General features: G+C 43.5%; 1 long non-coding RNA gene and 2 gene segments (V, D, J or C); 2 read left to right on the forward strand and 1 right to left on the reverse strand.

Moving 5' to 3' along the window:
* Positions 1 to 8,462, reverse strand: part of LOC105860823 (uncharacterized) — a 207,887-nt gene extending 199,425 nt beyond the window's left edge. The window contains exon 1 of the long non-coding RNA XR_012919594.1: positions 8,001 to 8,462. This is a non-coding gene — a long non-coding RNA (uncharacterized LOC105860823). The remainder of the gene's footprint in view (positions 1 to 8,000) is intronic.
* LOC105861104 (immunoglobulin heavy constant mu-like) overlaps positions 1 to 20,087 on the forward strand; it is a 701,862-nt gene that overhangs the window by 406,443 nt on the left and 275,332 nt on the right.
* Positions 2,378 to 4,718, forward strand: LOC142871407 (immunoglobulin heavy variable 3-49-like). The segment is given in 2 exon segments: positions 2,378 to 2,492; positions 4,288 to 4,718. Coding segments are annotated over 2 exon segments (546 nt in total).

Raw genomic sequence — 20,087 nt, forward strand, 5'->3', positions numbered from 1 at the left:
CTATTCATTCCCCAGTTCATGGAAATGTAAGGCTGACTCCACAACTTGGCTATTGTGATTAATTCTGCAATGAACATGAGATTGCAGGCATATCTTTGGTTTTATTTTTAGATTCCATATATTCATTTTATTAATTTATGTATACATTTTTGGTCAAGGAAATCTAGTTTGTTTTTAATATTGCCATGATGGAGTAAATTCTCACTGCTCAGCTATAGTGACCATATATGTTATTCTTATTTTTGTTTTTCCTAATATTAGAGGGGTACAAATGTTTAGGTTATGTATATTGCCTTCATTCCACCCAAGGCAGAGCTTCAAGGGTGTCCATCCCCAGACAACAAAGGCAATCACAGCAACAACAAAAATAAGCAAATGTGACATGAACAAATTAAAAAGCTTCTGCATAGCCAAGGACACTATCAGCATAGAGCAAAAAAGACAACCTGCAGAATAGGAGGAAATACTCCATGCCACACATTTTATATTCTTTAAGTCTGTTCATCCACATCTATATAAAGATCATATGCAAATTGGTCCTTGCTATAAAAATGTACAGGCCTCTCCAGCAGCTCCAGCTGATCTCTCATGGCTTCTGGGCATCTTCAATGTTCAGTGACAGAGAGAATGGTGTGAACATTTCAGTTCTTTTTTCTTAAGGTCAGAAAGTCAGCGTAATATGGGGGAGAGCACCAGTATCAGTGTTTACACTAAATCTACCTTACAAGAAATGCAACTGCAGGTCTCTTTCTCCAGGTGCATATTTTGTCTACAGACCCTCATGCTCACCTTTGTGGGAAAGATGATAGAATCCACCCATGGACATTCGCTGCTGCACACACATCCCAGCATCTCCAGGTGACCTGTCTGTGTGGGAGCAAATGCCATGGGGTGATGTCATGTCTCTTCTTCCCCAGAGTCCTGAGATAGTGGCATGATGTGCTACAAAGATGATGTGGGCCAGTGAGGAAAAACTCATGTAGATGTGCAGAAATGCCATCTCTTTTGAAATGAAATTTGGGATCTGTTTTGAAATGATGGATGATTGCAGTGTCTGATCATTTGGGAATTAGGTGGCGATAGACAGAAGTAGGGGTAATTGTGGTTTTGCCTTCTGATAGCTTGGTGCACAGTCATTGCACTGAGTGCAGTATTCCTACACATACTCACATATTACAACAGCTGAGGTCATATACTAATATGTTTATTTATCCTTGAGTCATTTATGTATTTAACTTACATCTGTGTATATATTGTCAAAACCTGGAAGTTCTAAAGTATACTCCAGTGGAATTACTGGAAACCAAATATAGTTCTCCCTTACTCACTGTATAAACATAGCTACACTATAATACTATAGTCACTGCCTTTGCAAAGACAGTGACTGTTTCCAGCACTGCCAATTTTTGCATGAGAAGCTTAAACGAGTTGGACAGGACCATGTGTTCCTCAGATGGGACATTGGGACTGATGCCAGATAAAGTGAGGGGCTGGTACTACTCATATTCATGCTCCCTTTCATTCTCATGAAATGTCTATAGACTCAAGATAGCATCTGCATCCTGCTAGATTGCAACCCTTCCCCACAGTAATGGGAACTATGCACATACATGCAGGAAGCACCACTGTACTTGATGTAATGGCCAATACATGCCATACAAAATTACTGACACAGGTGACCCTCTCAGTCAGGCCAGCACCTTTTGGTGAACCCCATGCTGAGTGTCTTTTACTGGGAGTGGAGCCCTTGGCCCCAGGAAATGTCAGGCTGAAACCATTAACTGAACTGGATGCAAGGTAATCACATGGCTAGTGGTCCTGAGTGAGGCCTGGGGTTTGGAAAGACACACACATGCACTGGACACAGTCAAGGTGAGTTGCTATACCTTCCAGAGTCAAAGGCCTTAGTGAATTTGCCATCAAGCGATTCCTTGACTCAGTTAAGGAGCCCTGTGGAGGTCACTGCTGCTCTCTTTTGCTTGTAGATTTCATATTAGGCAGAGGGAGGACCTCAGTCTACCTTGGTGAGTGAAAGTACATGAAGTTGGGTGACATTTGTCATCTGCCACTATTGCCATTTAATCCATGTGCCATTTGGGCAGCACTGGAGTCACTGGTTACAGAGGATGACAGCTGTTCACTAGCTAACTCCATGCAGGTGACCCTCAAGGTAATTGCACAGGGAGTGCACTCTAAAGATGCCAAGATGCAATGCAGACAACACACTCATAAATAACCCACATGCTAGTGACAGGTGCTGCCTGCAGGGAGAAAGAACCAAGACAATGAATTGTATTACCTGGTAACAGGCTTCCAAATGTCACATGACCCTTTAAGATTAAAGAACAAATGTTCCACAGGTGGCCAAGGTCTGAGTATGGGTGTAATCACGGACACTCTCAGTGGTGCACACATGCAGGGCCCACCTTCCACGCAGGCTTCCCTACAGTCACTGCACCAGGCCCTCACACGGGACAGGGGAACAGTCCTGTGTAAGATCCTCTATTGTACTGACTATGAGAGATAAATTATGGTGTGACTTATGTCTGTTATCTGCTGTGAATTAAGTTTTGTCAGTGGAGAGCAGAAAAATTATAGAAAAGAATTGGAAAAGCTCTTCTACATATAAGCTCATGCCAAGAATTTATTAAGATCCCAACGGTAATCCCAGCAACAACAAAAATTAACATATGGGTCTTGATTAAGCTACACCAAGGTCCCTTGCAGAGATTCCTTGGTCACAAAGAATGCAGCACATGCTGGGCACTATAGAGTGCTGTGGCACCTGGGTCTGCAAATCAGGGATAGAGGTGAGATTAATTCCTATCAACACACCATGGTGACAGCTTAAGAAATCTTTCTTCTTACTGCCACAATATTAGGCTGTGATTGGTTAGAAGTCCTGGTGTCCAGGTAGGATCACTCCTTCTGGGGGGCACAATGTGCTTCCCTGAATCTGAAGGCTGGTGTGATGTCCCTCAATTTGGGTCCTCATGAGTGTGCACCAGTCAACAAAAGAAGGCACTCTCGTGCTGATAGACATTTACTCCGCTTTGGAAGCTAAGCTTGTGCGTATCCATGGAGGCAGGGGCAGTCCCTCAGGCCTAGGCAGTTTCTGTGGTTTCTCCACTGCATTCAACACTGAGGAGGACAATTGCACCAACCACATGCCTGACGATGGCCAAGGGACCAACGGCAATGGCTCTGCAGTGCCCAGGCCTGAGTCACTCCTTCAGGGAACACACACAGCTACCCTCACTGCAAAGTGCTGGCCGTGCTTTAGAAGAATGTGTTAGAAGAATCCATAGTGGAGGCGGGAGGTGACAATAGAGAATGTCAAGTTTGACCACTGGGCCACCTGCAACCGTGGACAGTGGAGCATGATTACTCACACACCCATTGTGACCTCCACAAAAATCAAGGCTGCCTATTATTATACCAAGCATGTGGCAGCCCCATAGACTGAACCTGGGCCTATGTGGACTTGCCTGGCAAGAGGGAAATGTAAGACAAACTTCAGTGCATTCCTTCTTGGCCTCATTTTATGTGCTCTGGCCCCAACACAGAGGAAGCAGCAGTTGCATTTGACAATCTGTGTGAAACTAAATCCCCTCAGCTGAGAGAGGCTCATGTCACAGTTAATGCACAACAGTGTCAAGGGCAGTGTGGGTTCTGTGGCCCAAAGTTTGATGCGACCTTGAAGCTGAAACACTAGCATGCAGCAACATCCCATCATGTTCTCATTACAGAAGGGGATTTTGCAGACCCTATGAGGCATGTTCACATTGATCTTGGAGTTGGTTCAGGGGAGCAACAGCGTCTAGTGTAGGGGAGCACAGTCCCGGACACTGCAGGTACCTATCAACATATATGTGCTTGCTTTCACACACTGCACATCTCCTCTGTGCTTCTCGTTATAGAATTTAATCTTTGAAATATCATGAACCATAACCTCATCCAGGGCTCTCATCTATTCTCTGGGCCCTGCCCTCTCCTGAGGTGTCCCCACCCAGAGCTTGCTATATACCATGGGACATGCAAATAGGGCCCTCCCTCTGCTGATGAAAACCAGCCCAGCCTCACCCTGCAGCTCTGGGAGAGGAGCCCCAGCCCCGGCATTCCCAGGTGTCCCCATTCAGTGATCAGGACTGAACACAGAGACTCACCATGGAGTCTCAGCTGAGCTGGGTTTTCCTTGTTGTTCTGTTACAAGGTAATTCATGGAGAACGGGAGATACTGAGTGTGTAAGTGGATTTGAGTGAGAAAAACAGTGGGTTGTGTGGCAGTTTCTGACCAGGATGTGTCTGTGTTTGCAGGTGTCCAGTGTGAGGTGCAGCTGGTGGAGTCTGGTGGAGGCTTGGTCCAGCCTGGGGGGTCCCTGAAACTCTCCTGTGTAGCTTCCGGATTCACCTTCAGTGACTATTACATGCACTGGGTCCGCCAGGCTCCAGGGAAGGGGCTGGAGTGGGTTGCTTTTATTAGAAACAAGGCTAATGGTGGCACAGCAGAATATGCCGCATCTGTGAAAGGCAGATTCACCATCTCACGAGATGATTCCAAAAGCACCGCATATCTGCAAATGAACAGTCTGAGAACAGAGGACACGGCTGTGTACTACTGTGAGAGAGACACAGTGAGGGGACATCAGTCTGAGCCCAGACACAAACCTCCTGAGGGGTCACACCGGCGCCACCAGGGGGCGCTCGAGACACAATGAGCAGAGTCAGCCCAGGGCAGGTGCATGTGGAGGATAAGGGCTAGTTTTCTCTCAGGGATGTGGCTTCCTCTCCATAAGTTTCCTCTGGGGAACTTCTCTGAGTTCACGATTCTGTGCTTCCCTCTACATTCTCTGAGTTAGATACGTTTGTGGAAATGAGAGAAAATATTCTCACTTGTCCAAAAGGCAGAGAGTAGCTTCCAGTCACTTTCTCCTGTCCCCAAATGTACATTAATATCAACAATTCTGAATAGGTCTGTGGCGCTTCAAAGCCAGAGGGAGTCAGCTTCCTAAGCAAGAGAAGGAAGACTCTGTGGTGGTCAGTGTCCCAGCAACAGGCCTACAACATGGATTATATCTGACACAATCAAGGGCAGAGGGACCCCACCAACATCTAGTGTAGATGTTGACTGATGGTGTTAGACACATGCACACACAAGCACACACATGGACACACACACACACACACTCTAAGTGAACATGGGAAGGTTCAGTCCCTCCACTACTGAGGTGTCTGTAGACCAGGGCAGGCTTCAAGATAGTACCAAGTGGCTTTGTACGGCAAGAGGGGAGATGGCTGAGAGTTTTCTAAACAGTTCCCTGGTGGGGCAGGGTGGCGGCTCTCATCCACCGGAAGGGTCTTGTGGGGTCTAGGCCTTCAACAGTCATTTCTGATAAAGCACCTGTGATTCCTCACTAGAATTCCTGTGAGTGGGACAAACAGGGAAGATGAAGGGTTGGGCCTTAAGATGTCAGTGGGCAGAAATCAGCTAAGAGACTCTGACTTCTTATTCCAATCAACAACTATTAAATATTTTTGAAAATAATTTTTTAAAGAAAGCAGACAAAGGTCATTATGGGAAGAAAACAATGAGGTTTGCAGAAAAATGGAAGACATTTCATTAGTATGAACAATCATAATACTAATGAGGATGGTTAGGAGAGGGAGTTGGACAGGAGTCCTGGTCCAATGTCATGGGTTGAAGCTTTTCACTGCCCAAGATCACCAACTTATCTTGAAGGTCATGGGTGAGCTGTGGGTTTGTAAATACTAGAAGTTTTGCAGGTTCTACAAGGATGTTCAGTTTGACAATCTCTAGCACAATAGCCTTCCGCGTGTCTAGAATTCTGAATTGATGCTGTAGTTGTGAAATGCTAACCCAAGCATTTCCTACCTGGCATTGCACTAATGTATTTTCTTAAATCCTTAATAATATTTGTGCCAGGATGGCTCAAGACCAGTATTTTCCTCATATTTCTCCAACACACACTATGTCCCAGTTGAACATGATGTAAGACTACTAAAAGAATATAGTAAAAGGCAGCTGGAATCTGTTGGTGCTAGGAGTGTCTATAATGCATGAATTGCTTTAAAATTGTTTACTGTCACATGCAATACGGAAAATGCTAGTAATAGCTGTGATAAAACCAAAATCTTTGATCATTCCAGCTACCAAGTCATACGGACAACTGACGTGTGCTTGAGGGAGTGGACCACTTGCAGTAAGCAAGTGCTAATGGTAGAATGGTGAAGGGAGTTCAAGAATTGCTTAAAACTGTGACATTTTAAATTTCATAATGCTAATTTGATCAACATTTTCAGAAGATTTCCAATGAGTGGACAGTGTTTTATGTGAGCAGTGGTGATGCCTCACAGCTTAGATGGCATCACAAACCAGGTTTAGGCTGCTTGTTCTGGGTAATGACCTCCTACAACAATACTTTAATTCCTGTGCTATTTTTTTTGTATCATTCCTGTTTACTTTAGTCAGGTCTCTAGAATTTAGAAGTTTATCTAGAAGTTCCTTAGCTTTTTTTCATTTTGATAGGTTTTCCAGAACTTTTGAGAAACTCTTTTGTTTGTAAAATATCGCAAGTTCATGAACTACTCTAAAAACATACACATTTAATCCTGGATTTGGGCTAATTGATAAGCACTAAGAAGGGCAATGGCTTCTGCCATGTGGGCCGATTTTACCTCCAGTTGAGCATGACATTCTAATGGAAAGTTTACTACAGTAACATGAATCACTGCTTCATGACTTCCAGTTTTATTATTGAAGTGTTATTCACCAACAAATAACATTGTCTCAAGGGTCCCAATGAGAATCTTATCTAAGAAATATACAGAACTTTTCCCTGACGCAGACAAAATAGCTCTGTGCCCACACTTAGCTTTCAGCCGCGTCTCCTGTCACACCGTGAACCACATCAGCTGGGGCTGCTTCTGATTAGGAGATCTGTTACTTTCTATTTTAATGCCTCTAGACCATCATATCTGGCTATTTTAGCAAAAAGTAAAGAACCGCAACATGAAATGACTACACAATAATGAAAATCATAACCTAATGAAACAAAAAGCTGGATGTGACTGGCTACAAGCTTGCCAATTTCAAAAGTTCATTCCTCCAACGAGTTTCTTGTCTCAATTTTTCACACTGATACACTGAAAATGTCCACTTCATCCCTCACTCCCCTCCTGTGTGGACGCTGTGAGAGTGTTTTCAAGGGTCACACAGATAGGACAGGGGTGGAAGAGGATAGGACACCATCCTGAAATTTCCTCTGAAGAATCAGAAATGTCACAACAGAGAACCTCTCCTGCCTCCATGACTAGAACTCTGTCACGTGCCCACAGGAATACAAATTCCTGATGGGCATAAATTGCTACAATGATGAAGCTGACCATTTTGCCATATAAAATTGCTGGAAACTGACATAAATATTTCCTTTTCTGTTTTCTATATTTTTCTTTTTCTTTGTTCCTTTGGAAAGAGGGTCTTGTTATGCCCCCCTAGGCTACAGAACAGTGTCATCATCATAGCTCACTGCAACCTCACACTAATGAGCACAAGTGATCCCACTGCCTAGTTTCTGGGACTACAGGTGCACCTCACAGTGGCCAGGTGAGATGTATATGTATATACTGTCTCACTGTGTTGCCATCCAGGCTGGCCTCAAACTCTCAGCCTCAAGTGAGCCCCCTACTGTAGCCTCCCAAAGTGATGGGTTACAGGCATGGGTCACAGCACATGATCAACATATTCAGTAACTAACTTTCCTTAACCTAAAGTTAATTACTTCTCAATCATTACCTGAACCTTCACTGAAACATCCCTAGCTGTGACTGAGTTTCATTTTCATTTCCAGTGTTGGAAACTGGGCCTCCATGTGACTGGATTGCGTAGAAACCACTGAGGACACTGAAACTCCAACCGGCCGCCCGCCCTTCCCGCACACTGAGGTCGCTCCCACAGGGACACCCACAGGCGCCCGACTCACCATAGCCCGCGCCGAGGGACCGGAAGTCGCTCCTCTGTCAGGAACTGCGCCTGGGAGTCCTGGCCTCCTCGCACAGACCGCGGGAGTCCTGCGGCCTCCATGTTTGGGCTGCGGTTCCCACTCCGGGTGCCCAGGGACCTGCCACGGAGCTGGGACCGCCCGGACACCAGGGGGCGCTCGCCGGCAGGCGTCCCGGAGCATGCGCGGTGGCGCCCACCAGCTGGGTCCTGCAGGCACTGGACACTATGGCTCTCAGCTGTGTCACGTGTCAGGCGAGACCTGGGGGCGGTTAGGTGGCTCCGCAGCACGTGAGTCGGCCACAGAGCCAGCCATGCGGGGCAACCGGTGGCACAGGGAGGTCACGCTGCGTCTACACTGGAGCGCAGACTCCGGACTGGGAGTATGCACCCCTGCCGGGGAGGCTGCAGACGTGATGGCCCCACGCAACATCCCCAGCCTGACCTGGAGGGAGATCACTGCCCCGGAAACGCTCTGCCACAGGTCACTTCCTGTCTGGGAGCCCCACCCCCAACCCAGAAAGCCGAGAATCTGTGTCCTTTTCTTGTTTCTTATTGTTGTAAATTCCCACGTTGTCCTGCGTGTGGTTCTGGGCACAGAGTGAGGGTGTGACTGCTGAATGCGAGGTGGGATCACCAGATATGTCTAGTCAACACGTCCACGACCTAATGAACTTATTTGTTGCGTTCAGAACATTTTTAATTACTCTGTTAACTATTATGGGGTGTAAAATAAATTATTTCAGCTATATTCACAGCTTGGTGTAATAGACCTCAAAAAATTCTCCTAATTAAGGCTTTGTACCCTTTTCCCATCATCCCACTATTCCCTTCACCCCGGCATCTGGTAACCACATTTCTATTTCCTGCTTTTATGATTTTTAGTGTTTGAAATTCCATTTACATGAATTATATTTTCACCATGCAGCCTATGTCTTTCTGCTCCTGGCTGATTTCATTTAGCACAATGTTTTTCAGTTTTACCCATGTTCTCCCAAATGACAGCGTTTCTTCCTTTTCTTTCTCTCTTTGAGTGGCTTGCATTCCATTGTGCCATCGTGTATAGACCACGTTTTCTGTATCGACCCATCTGTTGATGGACATGCAGGTTGACTCCACACCTAGATCACTGTGAAGAGTGCTGCAATAAACACAGAACTGCACACATCTGTTTGACATACTGATTTCACATGTTCTGGGGTAAATACCCAGAATCTCATGGTGATCTAGTGTGAGATAACATAGCATCTTATGGTGATTCTAGTGTGAGATTTTCAAGGAACCTCCATACCATGTTGTCTATTGGCTGTACTAACTTACATTTCCACCAATAGCACCAGGGAGGGCCAGAAGCCCAGGAGTTCACAGTGCAAGCACACCTCAGTCCACTGCAAGACCCAAAAAGGAAAGGTCAGAGCCCTGTTCTCTGTGGATGCCTCTGTGTGGTTGGTAAATTGTCACTCTCAGAAGCCACAGGTTGGGGAAGGAAAGGGGATAATGAAGGTCTAGATGGAGAAAGGTCTGTACACTGGTCATCCCTGACCCTCTGTGAGAGTCAGTCCACCCAGTTTCACTGGGCTGTGGAGTCACACAGATTGCCTTGAACCCATTGGACCCCTAAATTGAAGCAGCCATAAAAAACCTTCCTAGGAAAAAAGTCCTGAACCAGATAGTTTCACACCTGAATTCAAGCAGACCTACAAAGAAGAACTAGTGCCTATCTTGCAGAAATTATTCCACATCAAGTAAGAAAGAATCCTTCCCAATACATTTTATGGAGCCAATGTAACTCTCATACCAAAGCCAAGAAAGAATTTTTAAAAACTACAAATAAATATGCCTTATGAGTGTAGATGCAAAATTTATTAATAAAATTATAGTAAATTGAATTGAGCTGCTCCTCAAAAAAAGTAATCCATCATGACCAAGCCCCACAGCCAACATCATGCTGAATGGGGGAAAAATGAAACCATATCCAATTAGAACAATAATCAACAAGGTTGCCGTCTACGCCCACTTCTACTCAATGCAGTGGTGGAAGTCCTAGCCAAACCAATCAGACAAGAGAAGGAAATCAAGGGCATCCAAATGGGGGCAAAATTGGTCAACCTCTTGCTCATTGCAGATTATATGATATTATATCTAGAAAACTTCAAAGATTCTGCCAAAAGACTACTGGAATTGATAAGAAGTTCAGCAAGGGCTCAGGTTACATAATCAATGTACACAAATCAGTAGAAATCATGTATTCCAACAATGGTCAAACTGAGAATCAAATCAAAGACTCCATAATGTTCAAAATAACAACAAAAAATACCTAGGAATATATCTAACTAAAGAGGTGAAAGATCTCCACAGGAACAACAATGAAACATTAAGGAAAGGAAATACCAGAGGACATAAACAGATGGAAAACCACTCCATGCTCATGGATCAGCAGAATCAGCATTGTTAAAATGTCCATACTACCCTAAGTGATCTACAGATTCAATACGATCCCTTTTAAAACACCACATTATTTTTTCCATATCTAGGAAAAAATTATACACTTCTTATGGAACCCAAGACGACACTGTATACCTAAACCAACCTTAAACAAAAAGTACAAATTGGGAGACATCAGTTTACCAGACTCCAAGCCATACTACAAGGCTTTAGTAACCAAAATAGCATGGTATTGGCACAAGAAAAGAGACATTGACCAATGGAACACGGCTGAGAACCCAGATATAAAATAATTCTCATATTGCCATCTGAATTTTGACAAAGCAGACAAAAACATATACTGGAGAAGACAATCCCTATTCAATAAATGGTGCTGGGAAAATTGGATAACCACATATAGGAGACTGAAACAGGATCCCCACCTCTCCGCCTCTCACAAAAATCAACTCATGATGGATAACAGACTTAAACCTAAGGCATAAATCCATAAGAATTCTAGAAGAAAATGTTGGAAATCTCTTATAGACTTTGGTCTATGGACAAAATTTATGAAGAAGACTCCAAAGGCAATCATAGCATCAATAAAAATAAATAAATGGGACCTGATCAAATATAAAAGCTTCTGCACAGCCAAAGAAACTAAAACTAGAGCAAATAGACAACCCACACAATGAGAGAATATATTTTCATGCTGTACAACTCATGAAGGGCTAATAACTAGAATCTATTTAAAACTCAGAAAAATCAGCAAGAACAAAATCAAACAGCCCCATTAAACAGTGGGCACGAGATATGAACAGAAACTTTTCAAAAGAAGATAGACTAATAGCCAAGAAACATGAAAAAATGCTCAACATCTCTAATCATCAGGGAAATGCAAATCAAAATAACAATGAGATATTACTTAAATCCAATGAGAAAGGCTTTCATCGCAAAGTCCCAAAACAACAAAAGTAGTGTAGATGCAAAGAGATAGGAAAACTCACTCGTTTCTGGAGGTACTGAAAACTAGTACAACCTCTATAAAAAGTAATATGGAGATACCTCAGGTAGAATTACCATTTGATCCAGGGATCCTACTTCTGGGCATCTACCCAATGGACCAAAAGGCATTGTATTGTAAAGACGTCTGGACTTGAATGTTTGCAGCATCACAATTCACAATTGTAAAAGTGTATAAACAGCCCAAGTGTCACCAATACATGAGTTCATTAATAAAATACAATATATGTATACCATGGAGTTCTACTCACCCACTAAAATCAGTGGTGAACTAGCACCTCTTGTATTTTCTTGTATTGAGCAGAAGCCCATCTCTGAAGTGAAGTATGACAAGAATTGAAAAGCAATCAGCACATATGCTGACCATTAAATTGGTACTAATCGGGCAACACTTATTTGCATGTATGGAAGTAACATTCATCAGTTTTGGGTAGGTGGGAGGGGAGAGTGGGGATGGGTATATTCACACCTAATTGGTATAGTGCTCACTCTCTGGGCCATAGGCATGCTTGTAGCTCTGGATCAGGTAGTTGAAACACAATACATGTAGTGTAAAGATTTGCAGTCCCATTATATGCTAAAATAAATAAAAATTAAAGAAAATGAAGAAATATATTTCTAGGCATTTTACCAATTTTTAAACAAATTATTTATTCATCACTATTATTTTTATGCTACTGAGTTTCTTGATTCACATATATGTATAAATATATTAATGCTTTATCAGATATGTTGTTTGCAAATTTTTTCCTATTTTGTAGTAGCCTTCTCATTTTAGTGCTTATTTTCTTCCTTGTACAGAGCATTTTAGTTTGATTATTCCACATTTGCCTATGTATGCTTTTATTATCTTCACTTTTAGTGTCATATCCACAAATTGTTGTCAAGACCAACATCAGGGAGATTTTCCCCTATGTTTTCTTCTGTAAGTTTTGTTATTTTAGGTTTTGTGTTTGTCTTTAATCCATTTTGAGTTAATTTTTATACATGGTGTAAGATAGGGGCTCAATTTCATTCTAAAAAATTTAGATATCCAATTTTTTCAAAATAATTCATTGAAGAGACTACACTTTCCCAGTTGAGTATTCTTCCTCCATGACTGAATGTTAGCTGAGCATGTGTGGGTAAGTTAATTTCTAGGGTCTTTCTTACATCCCATGGGTCTCATTATTTTGTACTTTGCCCCAGTGCAATGCTTGTCTATTACTATGGCTGTGTAATACAATATAAAATTAGTACATATGATGTTTTCACTTTGGGTGTTTGCTCAAATTTGTTTGATTATTTGGGATCTTTTGTCATTCTACATAAATTTTACCATTTTCTTTCTATTTTTATTAAGAATGTCATTGAGGCATTCATAGCAGTTTCTTTAGTCCGTGCTGTGAACTGTACTTTATGAGTGGGGGAATTTCTGTGTCTTCTCCACATGAAATCCACCACCGTCATGTAATTCTTTCAGCCAAGTTCAGGGGTCCTACAGGGGTCAGGGACAGACCAAGGGGCCTGCCTGAGAGACTCCATCAGCCTGGGCCGTGAGATCTATTGGTAAGTCCTGGTGTTCAGAAAGGACATTATTGTCACCACTGGGAAATAAACCAATGCAGAGCTTAGAACTCAAAGCCATTGTACTTTCCAATCATATGTTTAGATGATTAAAGGATGGCATTATCCTTTACTTGTAGCAGAATATGTATTTTAATATATTCACATATTGAAATTGGAATAGACAGAGTTACAAATAGAAGAGTATGATTTTGGGACAACAAACAGGTAAAATTTTAGTTAAATTAAGGTAAAAATAATACTGGAGACACTTGCAAAACCCAGAAGGCGGGGGGGGGGGGGGGGGCAGGAGGGGATGGGTGAATTCTCACCTACTGGGTACAGTCTGGCACTGTCTGGCTGATGGGCACACTATAACTTTGATTCCAACTGTACAAAAACCATTTGTGTAACCAAATGTCTGTGCTCCTGTAATATTCTGAAATATAATTAAATAAATGAACTAATTAATTAAAATACAGAAGAGAGTGTGTGTTGTGTGGAGAATTTCTTTTAGTTGTTTCATATGCACATGTATGCATTGGGGCTGTGTGTGTGTGTGTGTGTGTGTGTGTGTGTGTGTGTGTGTGCGTGTGCGTGTTCATCGTCTGAGATTCTTGTATCTGTGATTATCATGTCTGCCATTAGGTCTGGGACATTAGTGGCCATCAGCTCTTCAGCATGTATTTTTCCTCCTCTGTTACTTCGACTTTTGGGATTCTAGTTATGTCTATATTACACACTTTGATATCCGTGTTCTTTTTCTTCTCTGTTCCTCTCTGTGCCTTTTATGCTGTGTAACTCAATGGGCCTGTTTCCAAGGTCATGGTTTCTTTGAAAGGTGAGACCACTCTGCCGACGAGCCTGAGAGATGCTTGTTTACTTCTCACTGCAAAGTGCTCTATGCATTTCCATCCCACCATTTGTTAAAACCCATCTCTCTGCTCAAGTCAGCTGTCTGGTTTTGTAGCATGGCTATATTTACTTTTATGTATCTTAACATATTGATTACTTTACTGAAATGTTACTTTCACATTCCCTTTTAACCAGACAATTCTACTGTCTGCATCATTTATGAACCTCATTTTGATCATTTATTATATCCTAAAATTTTTTTCCATAAGCCAGACATGTTGAATTTGATGGTTTCTATTGGCTTATTGTTTTATATATACTTCTTTCTGTGCAGGACTACACTCTGTCTTTCCTAGGCATTTACTATGGAAGTTTTGTGGATGTATTCAGGTCTGCATTTGAAGTTTAGTGATGCCGTGGCTCCTTGTGTTGAAAGTTATCTCTGCTATGCCCACAAAGAGTGTAGGCTCCTCCAGGGAGACCCTGCTTTTGTTTCCTGCTTGGCTCCATGTTCTGACCTTTTGTTTTCCTAGAAACCACTAATTCATCTTCCCAAGGTGCATTCTAGTTTTAAATTTACCTGACAGTTGTCAACATCCTGGAAGGGGTTGATTGACATGGCATTCTCTGGCTTTCTCACTGAGTCAAATGCCTCAGCAGGTGTCATGCCCCTCGAGGCAATGACCTATTCCAGATGTCCCTGTCCCTACTCCAGAGGTGATGTTGGTCTGTGCATTCTTCCCTCCCTCTAGGGTACAGTGTCTTCTTGTTTCTCCCCAAGTCTTCTCTACTGCAGCTCAGGAGGTTCAGTCAATCTTAGCTTCCAAATGTGCTGCACTTCTCATAGAGTAAGGCTTCTAATCCATATGATGGAGAGGAACTGTGGTGCTGAAATTAACTATAGTGGGGATTTTTGCACCCTTCCCAGTTCTCATAGGGTTCCCCCACTGTCCCAAGTATTCTGGTTTAGGTAGTTTCCCCCCTGAAGATTTATACTTCAGCTCTGTATTTGTGATTAGGGGAGGTCAGTCTAGAGGCATTTCAGAATTACATTCTCCTCTCTCCCACACAGTTATCCAGGGGGACAGCGTATTGTGATGTGTCCCCAGTACTGCATAAAAAGGCTTTGAAGGAAATATAATAGTAATACCCCAACTAGGTACCACTAGAAAGTTCAAATAAAACCTTTGTTACGCTCAGGTTCATGCAATCAAGTGCATATTTCTAGCTCAATCCAGTCCTGTCCTACATTTCATCTGGTGGCCTTTTCCTAAGACAAACTAATATTCTATTCCTATTTCTCTTGGTAAGAAGTCACCACCAGGGGCACATGGGGCAGCACAAGGAGCAGAGTCAGCCCAGGGCAGGTGCAGGTGGAGGGCAAGGGCTGGCTTCCTCTCTGTTTAGCCTTCCTCTCCATAAAACAGTTTCTGAGTTCACCCTTCTGGGCTTCCCTTTGCAGTCTCTGAGTTAGATATGTTTGTGGAGATGAGAGTGAGAAAATATTCTCAAGTGCTCGAAAGGCAGAGAGTGGCTCCAGGCACTTTCTCCTGCCGCCAAATGTACATTAATTATCAACACTTCTCAATAAGTCTGAAAATTGATAACAGATTTTCTCTTGGACAACACGATGCAGCACAGCACCCAGGAACCACCAAGCAGGACACGGGGCCCGAGGGACATCGGGGCAGACGCCCACCCCCCAGCTGCGGACCACAGAGGGGCTCATTTCCCAGCTCAGGAGCATGAGCAGAGGGAAACTGAGGGTTTTTTTTTTTTCAGACCCTGGAGTTTCCTGTCTCTGCCTGTCACTCTTCTTCCTCAGGAGTCCATGGTTTTTTCCTTGTGATGCCCTGGTTTCTTTCAGCTGAAATGGGATGACTCAGGACCTGAATTCCATTCAAAATTAACCCTTAATTTTTTTCACTCTTCTGCTATGCATAAACTTTCAGAAAATATTTGGAGTATGAAATCACTCACCCTCAATCCACACCCTTGCATCATGGAAGGGTTTTGTGTTTGCTACGCTGTGTTGGTCATTCAGGAGCAAACACTTCTCTGGAGAGATTGCTCTGTATGTGCTGGGGGTTTGTTTAGCCCCTGCCTTTTACCTGCCTTGTGTGGGGAACAATTGTCATTTCCGTGTGTCGTCCCCTCCGCCTGGCTCCTGATCATCCAGCCTGAGATGGTTCCTCCTCCTCCTCGCTGTTCTGTCAAAGCTCCTGGTCTCCCTGGACATCCACACAATGAGGCACCAGGTCCCTTTGTCCCTTACGCCTGGTGAATTAGCTCCTTCTCCTCATTCTCACTGAAGCCAGACGTGTTCCTGCAGCTGACCATGCTCCCCACAACACCCTGGTCTCGGTGGCAGCACCCCACCTCTGCCTCTTATCTCAGGAGTGGAGGACTAATGCCTGCCCCATCCACCTGCTTCTCCTGGTGTGGCAGTGAGCACCGGCTGCTCTCCCTGGGGGTGTGCGTCAGGGGCTGGTCAGGAGGGGGCTCATCTCTGTGCACCTGCGCCCTGTGGATAGACTTGGGTGTATCCCGTCAGCCAGGTGCAGGGCTCCTGTGGGGGCGAGAGGGTGGACCAAGAGCACTTCCTGAGAGTCTCCTGCAGCCTGGGATGTGAGAACTCTCGGTGTTTAGATAGGTTGTTATTGTCACTCTTTCAATGTTTATGGCAGCACAATTCAGAATTGCAAAGATGTAGAAACAACCCAAGTGCCCATCAATACATGAGTGGATCAATAAAATGTGGTATATGTATACCATGGAGTACTATTCAACTATAAGAAACAATGGTGATATAGCACCTCTTGTATTTTCCTGGATAGAGCTGGAACCCATTCTACTAAGTGAGTATTTCAAGAATGGAAAAATAAGCATCACATGTACTCACCAGTAAATTTGATTCACTGATCAACACCTAAGTGGACATATAGGAATAACATTTATCAGGAGTAGGGCAGATGGGAGGGGGAGGAGGGGAGGGGTGTATACATACATGATGAGTGCGATGCGCACCATCTGGGGGATGGACACGCTTGAAGCTCTCACTCAGTGGTGGGTGGAAGGCAACATATATAACCTAAACATTTGTATCCCTATGATATGCTGAAATTAAAAAAAAAAGAGAAAGGTTGTTATTGCCATGGGAGAAAAACCAACACAGAGCTAAGAACTCAATGCCATTGTACTTTTCAACCCTATGTTTGCCATGGATGGAATTTTCATTCAGTTTTTAACAAAAAGATGTCTTTAAATATATTCATTTACTGGGGTTGGAATAGATGGACATACACCTAGAAGAACAAGATTTGGAACAACTAGCTCATGCTATAAATACAACTGAATTTAATTTGGTTAATTAAAAATAATAACAGAGGAAATGAGTGTCTTGCTAGTGGGCATAAGTGTTAGTCTTTGCATATGCACAAGTATATATCAGCAGTGGGGGTGTATGTTTGTGTGTGTCTTTTGTTTCTCTTTCTTGAAATTGCTCTTACATCTTGGATCTGTGATTTTATATCTGTCATTAAGTTTAGAACATTTGTGACCATTTTTTCTTCAATATATTTTTCCATATTGGGTCTTTTACTTCTACCTTTGAGTTTCCAATCATATTTATATGACACTATTTGATACTGATCTTCGGTTGTCTTCATGATTCTTTTCCTTTGCATTTTGCTTGTGTAGTTCCTTTGACCTATTTTCAACTCCATGATTTCTTTTGAAAGACAAGACAATCCAGCTGGTTTGTTTGTCCAAGGCCTATTTGTACTGAATTCTCTTTGAATACTCTATGAATTTCCACTTCACTCTTCCTTAAAATCCCCATTTTTCTACATAAATTAGTTACCTTGTTTTCTAGCATAATTATGTTCCCTTCACTATTTTAACATATTAATAATGAATAGTCCATTCTCATTTCCTAATTAAGACAGTTCTATTATCTGTCATCTGTGAACCTCATTCTCATAATCTCTCCATTATGACTTTGGCTTTCCATTTGGGACATGAGCTCCTGGCACACCACATGGGCCCTTGATGCTTTGGGGTGACTCTCACACTTATAACATGGAAGAAACATGGACTCACAACACACGATGCATGTCCATGTGCCAATATGAAACACAATGATGGACGCTAAGCATTTATCACATTACAATTTCAAAGAACTTATAATATATAAAATGTTACAATTGTCATACACCTTCCCCTGGACACTCACATTTGATCTGGGCCCTGCCCTCTCCTCAGGTGTCCCACCCCAGAGCGTACTATATAGCAGGGGACATGCAAATAGGGCCCTCCCTCTGCTGATGAAAACAAGCCCAGCCCTCACCCTGCAGCTCTGGGAGAGGAGTCCCAGCCCTGCATTACCAGGTGTCCCCATTCGGTGACCAGGACTGAACACACAGACTCACCATGGAGTCTGGGCTGACCTGGGTTTTCCTTGTTGCTCTGTTACAAGGTAATTCATGGAGAACTAGAGATATTTGGTGTATGAGTGGATGTGAGTGAGAGAAACAGGGTGTGTGTCACTGTTTCTGACCAGGATGTGTCTGTGTTTGCAGGTGTCCAGTGTGAGGTGCAGCTGGTGGAGTCCGGAGGAGGCTTGGTCCAGCCTGGGGGGTCCCTGAGACTCTCCTGTGCAGCCTCCGGATTTACCTTCAGCAACTACTGGATGAGCTGGGTCCGCCAGGCTCCAGGGAAGGGGCTGGAGTGGGTCTCAAGCATTTATAGTAGTAGTAGTACATACTACGCGGATGCCGTGAAGGGCCGGTTCACCACCTCCAGAGACAACGGCAAGAACTCGCTGTATCTGCAAATGAACAGTCTGAGAGCCGAGGACACAGCCGTGTACTACTGTGCAAGAGGCACAGTGAGGGGACATCAGTGTGAGCCCAGACACAAACCTCCTGAGGGGCCTGCGGGGGCCGCCAGGGGGCGCATGAGACACAAAGAGCAGTTTCAGCCCAGGGCAGGTGCAGGTGGAGGGTGAGGGCTGGTTTCCTCTCAGGGATGTGGCTTCCTCTCCATAAAACAGTTTCCTCTGGGGAACTTCTCTGAGTTCACAACTCTGTGCTTCCCTCTGCAGTCTCTGAGGTAGATATGTTTGTGGTAATGAAAGAATATTCTCACCTGTACAAAAGGCAGAGAGAGTCTTCCAGTTACTCCCGCCTGTCCCCAAATGTACATTAATTATCAACACTTCTGAATAAGTCTGTGGGACACTATGGGCAGAGAGAGTCAGCATCCTAAGCAAGAGTGGAAGACCCCGTGGTGGTCAGTGTCCCAGCACTAGGCCCACAACACCAATTATATCTGACACAATCAAGGACAGAGGGACCCCACCAACATTTAGCATAGCTGTTGACTCTAATGGTGTTACACACGAGCACACACAAATGCGCACGCACACATACATACATGCACACACTAAGTGAACATGGAAAGGTTTAGTCCCTCCACTACTGAGGTGTCTGCAGAGCAGGGCAGGCCTCTCAAGAGAGTCCCAAGTGGCTTCCTAGGGCAAGGGGCTCTAGATTTCACAAAGGGCAAAAAAAAAAAAAAAAGATTAAAAAATATTATGTGTAGTCAACAACCAGGTTTGCGGAAGAGTAGAAGGTATTTCATTAGTATGAGATGATATTAATAATAATTAAAATGAGTAGGAAGAGGAGTTAGACAGAGATCTTGGTCACATGTCATGAGTGGAAGCTTTCCACTCTCAAAGATCATCAGCTTATCCTGAAGGTCGTGGGTCAGCTGTGGGCTTCAAAATACCAGAAGCTTCACAGGCTCCATCAAAATGCTCACGTTGGCATCCTCTACTGCAGTAGCCAGAAAGTTCCCAGAGTTCTGCATGGATGCTGTAGTTGTGAAACATGAACCCAAGAATTGCCTCCCTGTAATTTCACTACTGTTTTTTCTTAAAAGTCCTTAATGATATTAGTTCCCGTGTGGCCCAAGAGCAGTGCTCTGATGTTTTCTCCAATACACACAATGTCCTGGTTGAACATCATCGGAGACTTTTAAATAAAAGCCGTAGTAAAAGGCAGCCTGAATCTGTGTGTGATAGGAGTGGCTATAACACATGAATTACTTTCAGTTTGGGTTTTTTTTTACCTCTTCCATGCAGTAGGCAGAATGGTAGTACTCATGGTAAATTCTAAGTCTTTCACCTGTCCAGCTATCAAGCCATTGGGTAGTAATT

This window comes from Microcebus murinus, chromosome 6 (assembly GCF_040939455.1).
Source record: "Microcebus murinus isolate Inina chromosome 6, M.murinus_Inina_mat1.0, whole genome shotgun sequence".
NCBI classification, from domain to species: Eukaryota; Metazoa; Chordata; class Mammalia; order Primates; family Cheirogaleidae; genus Microcebus; species Microcebus murinus.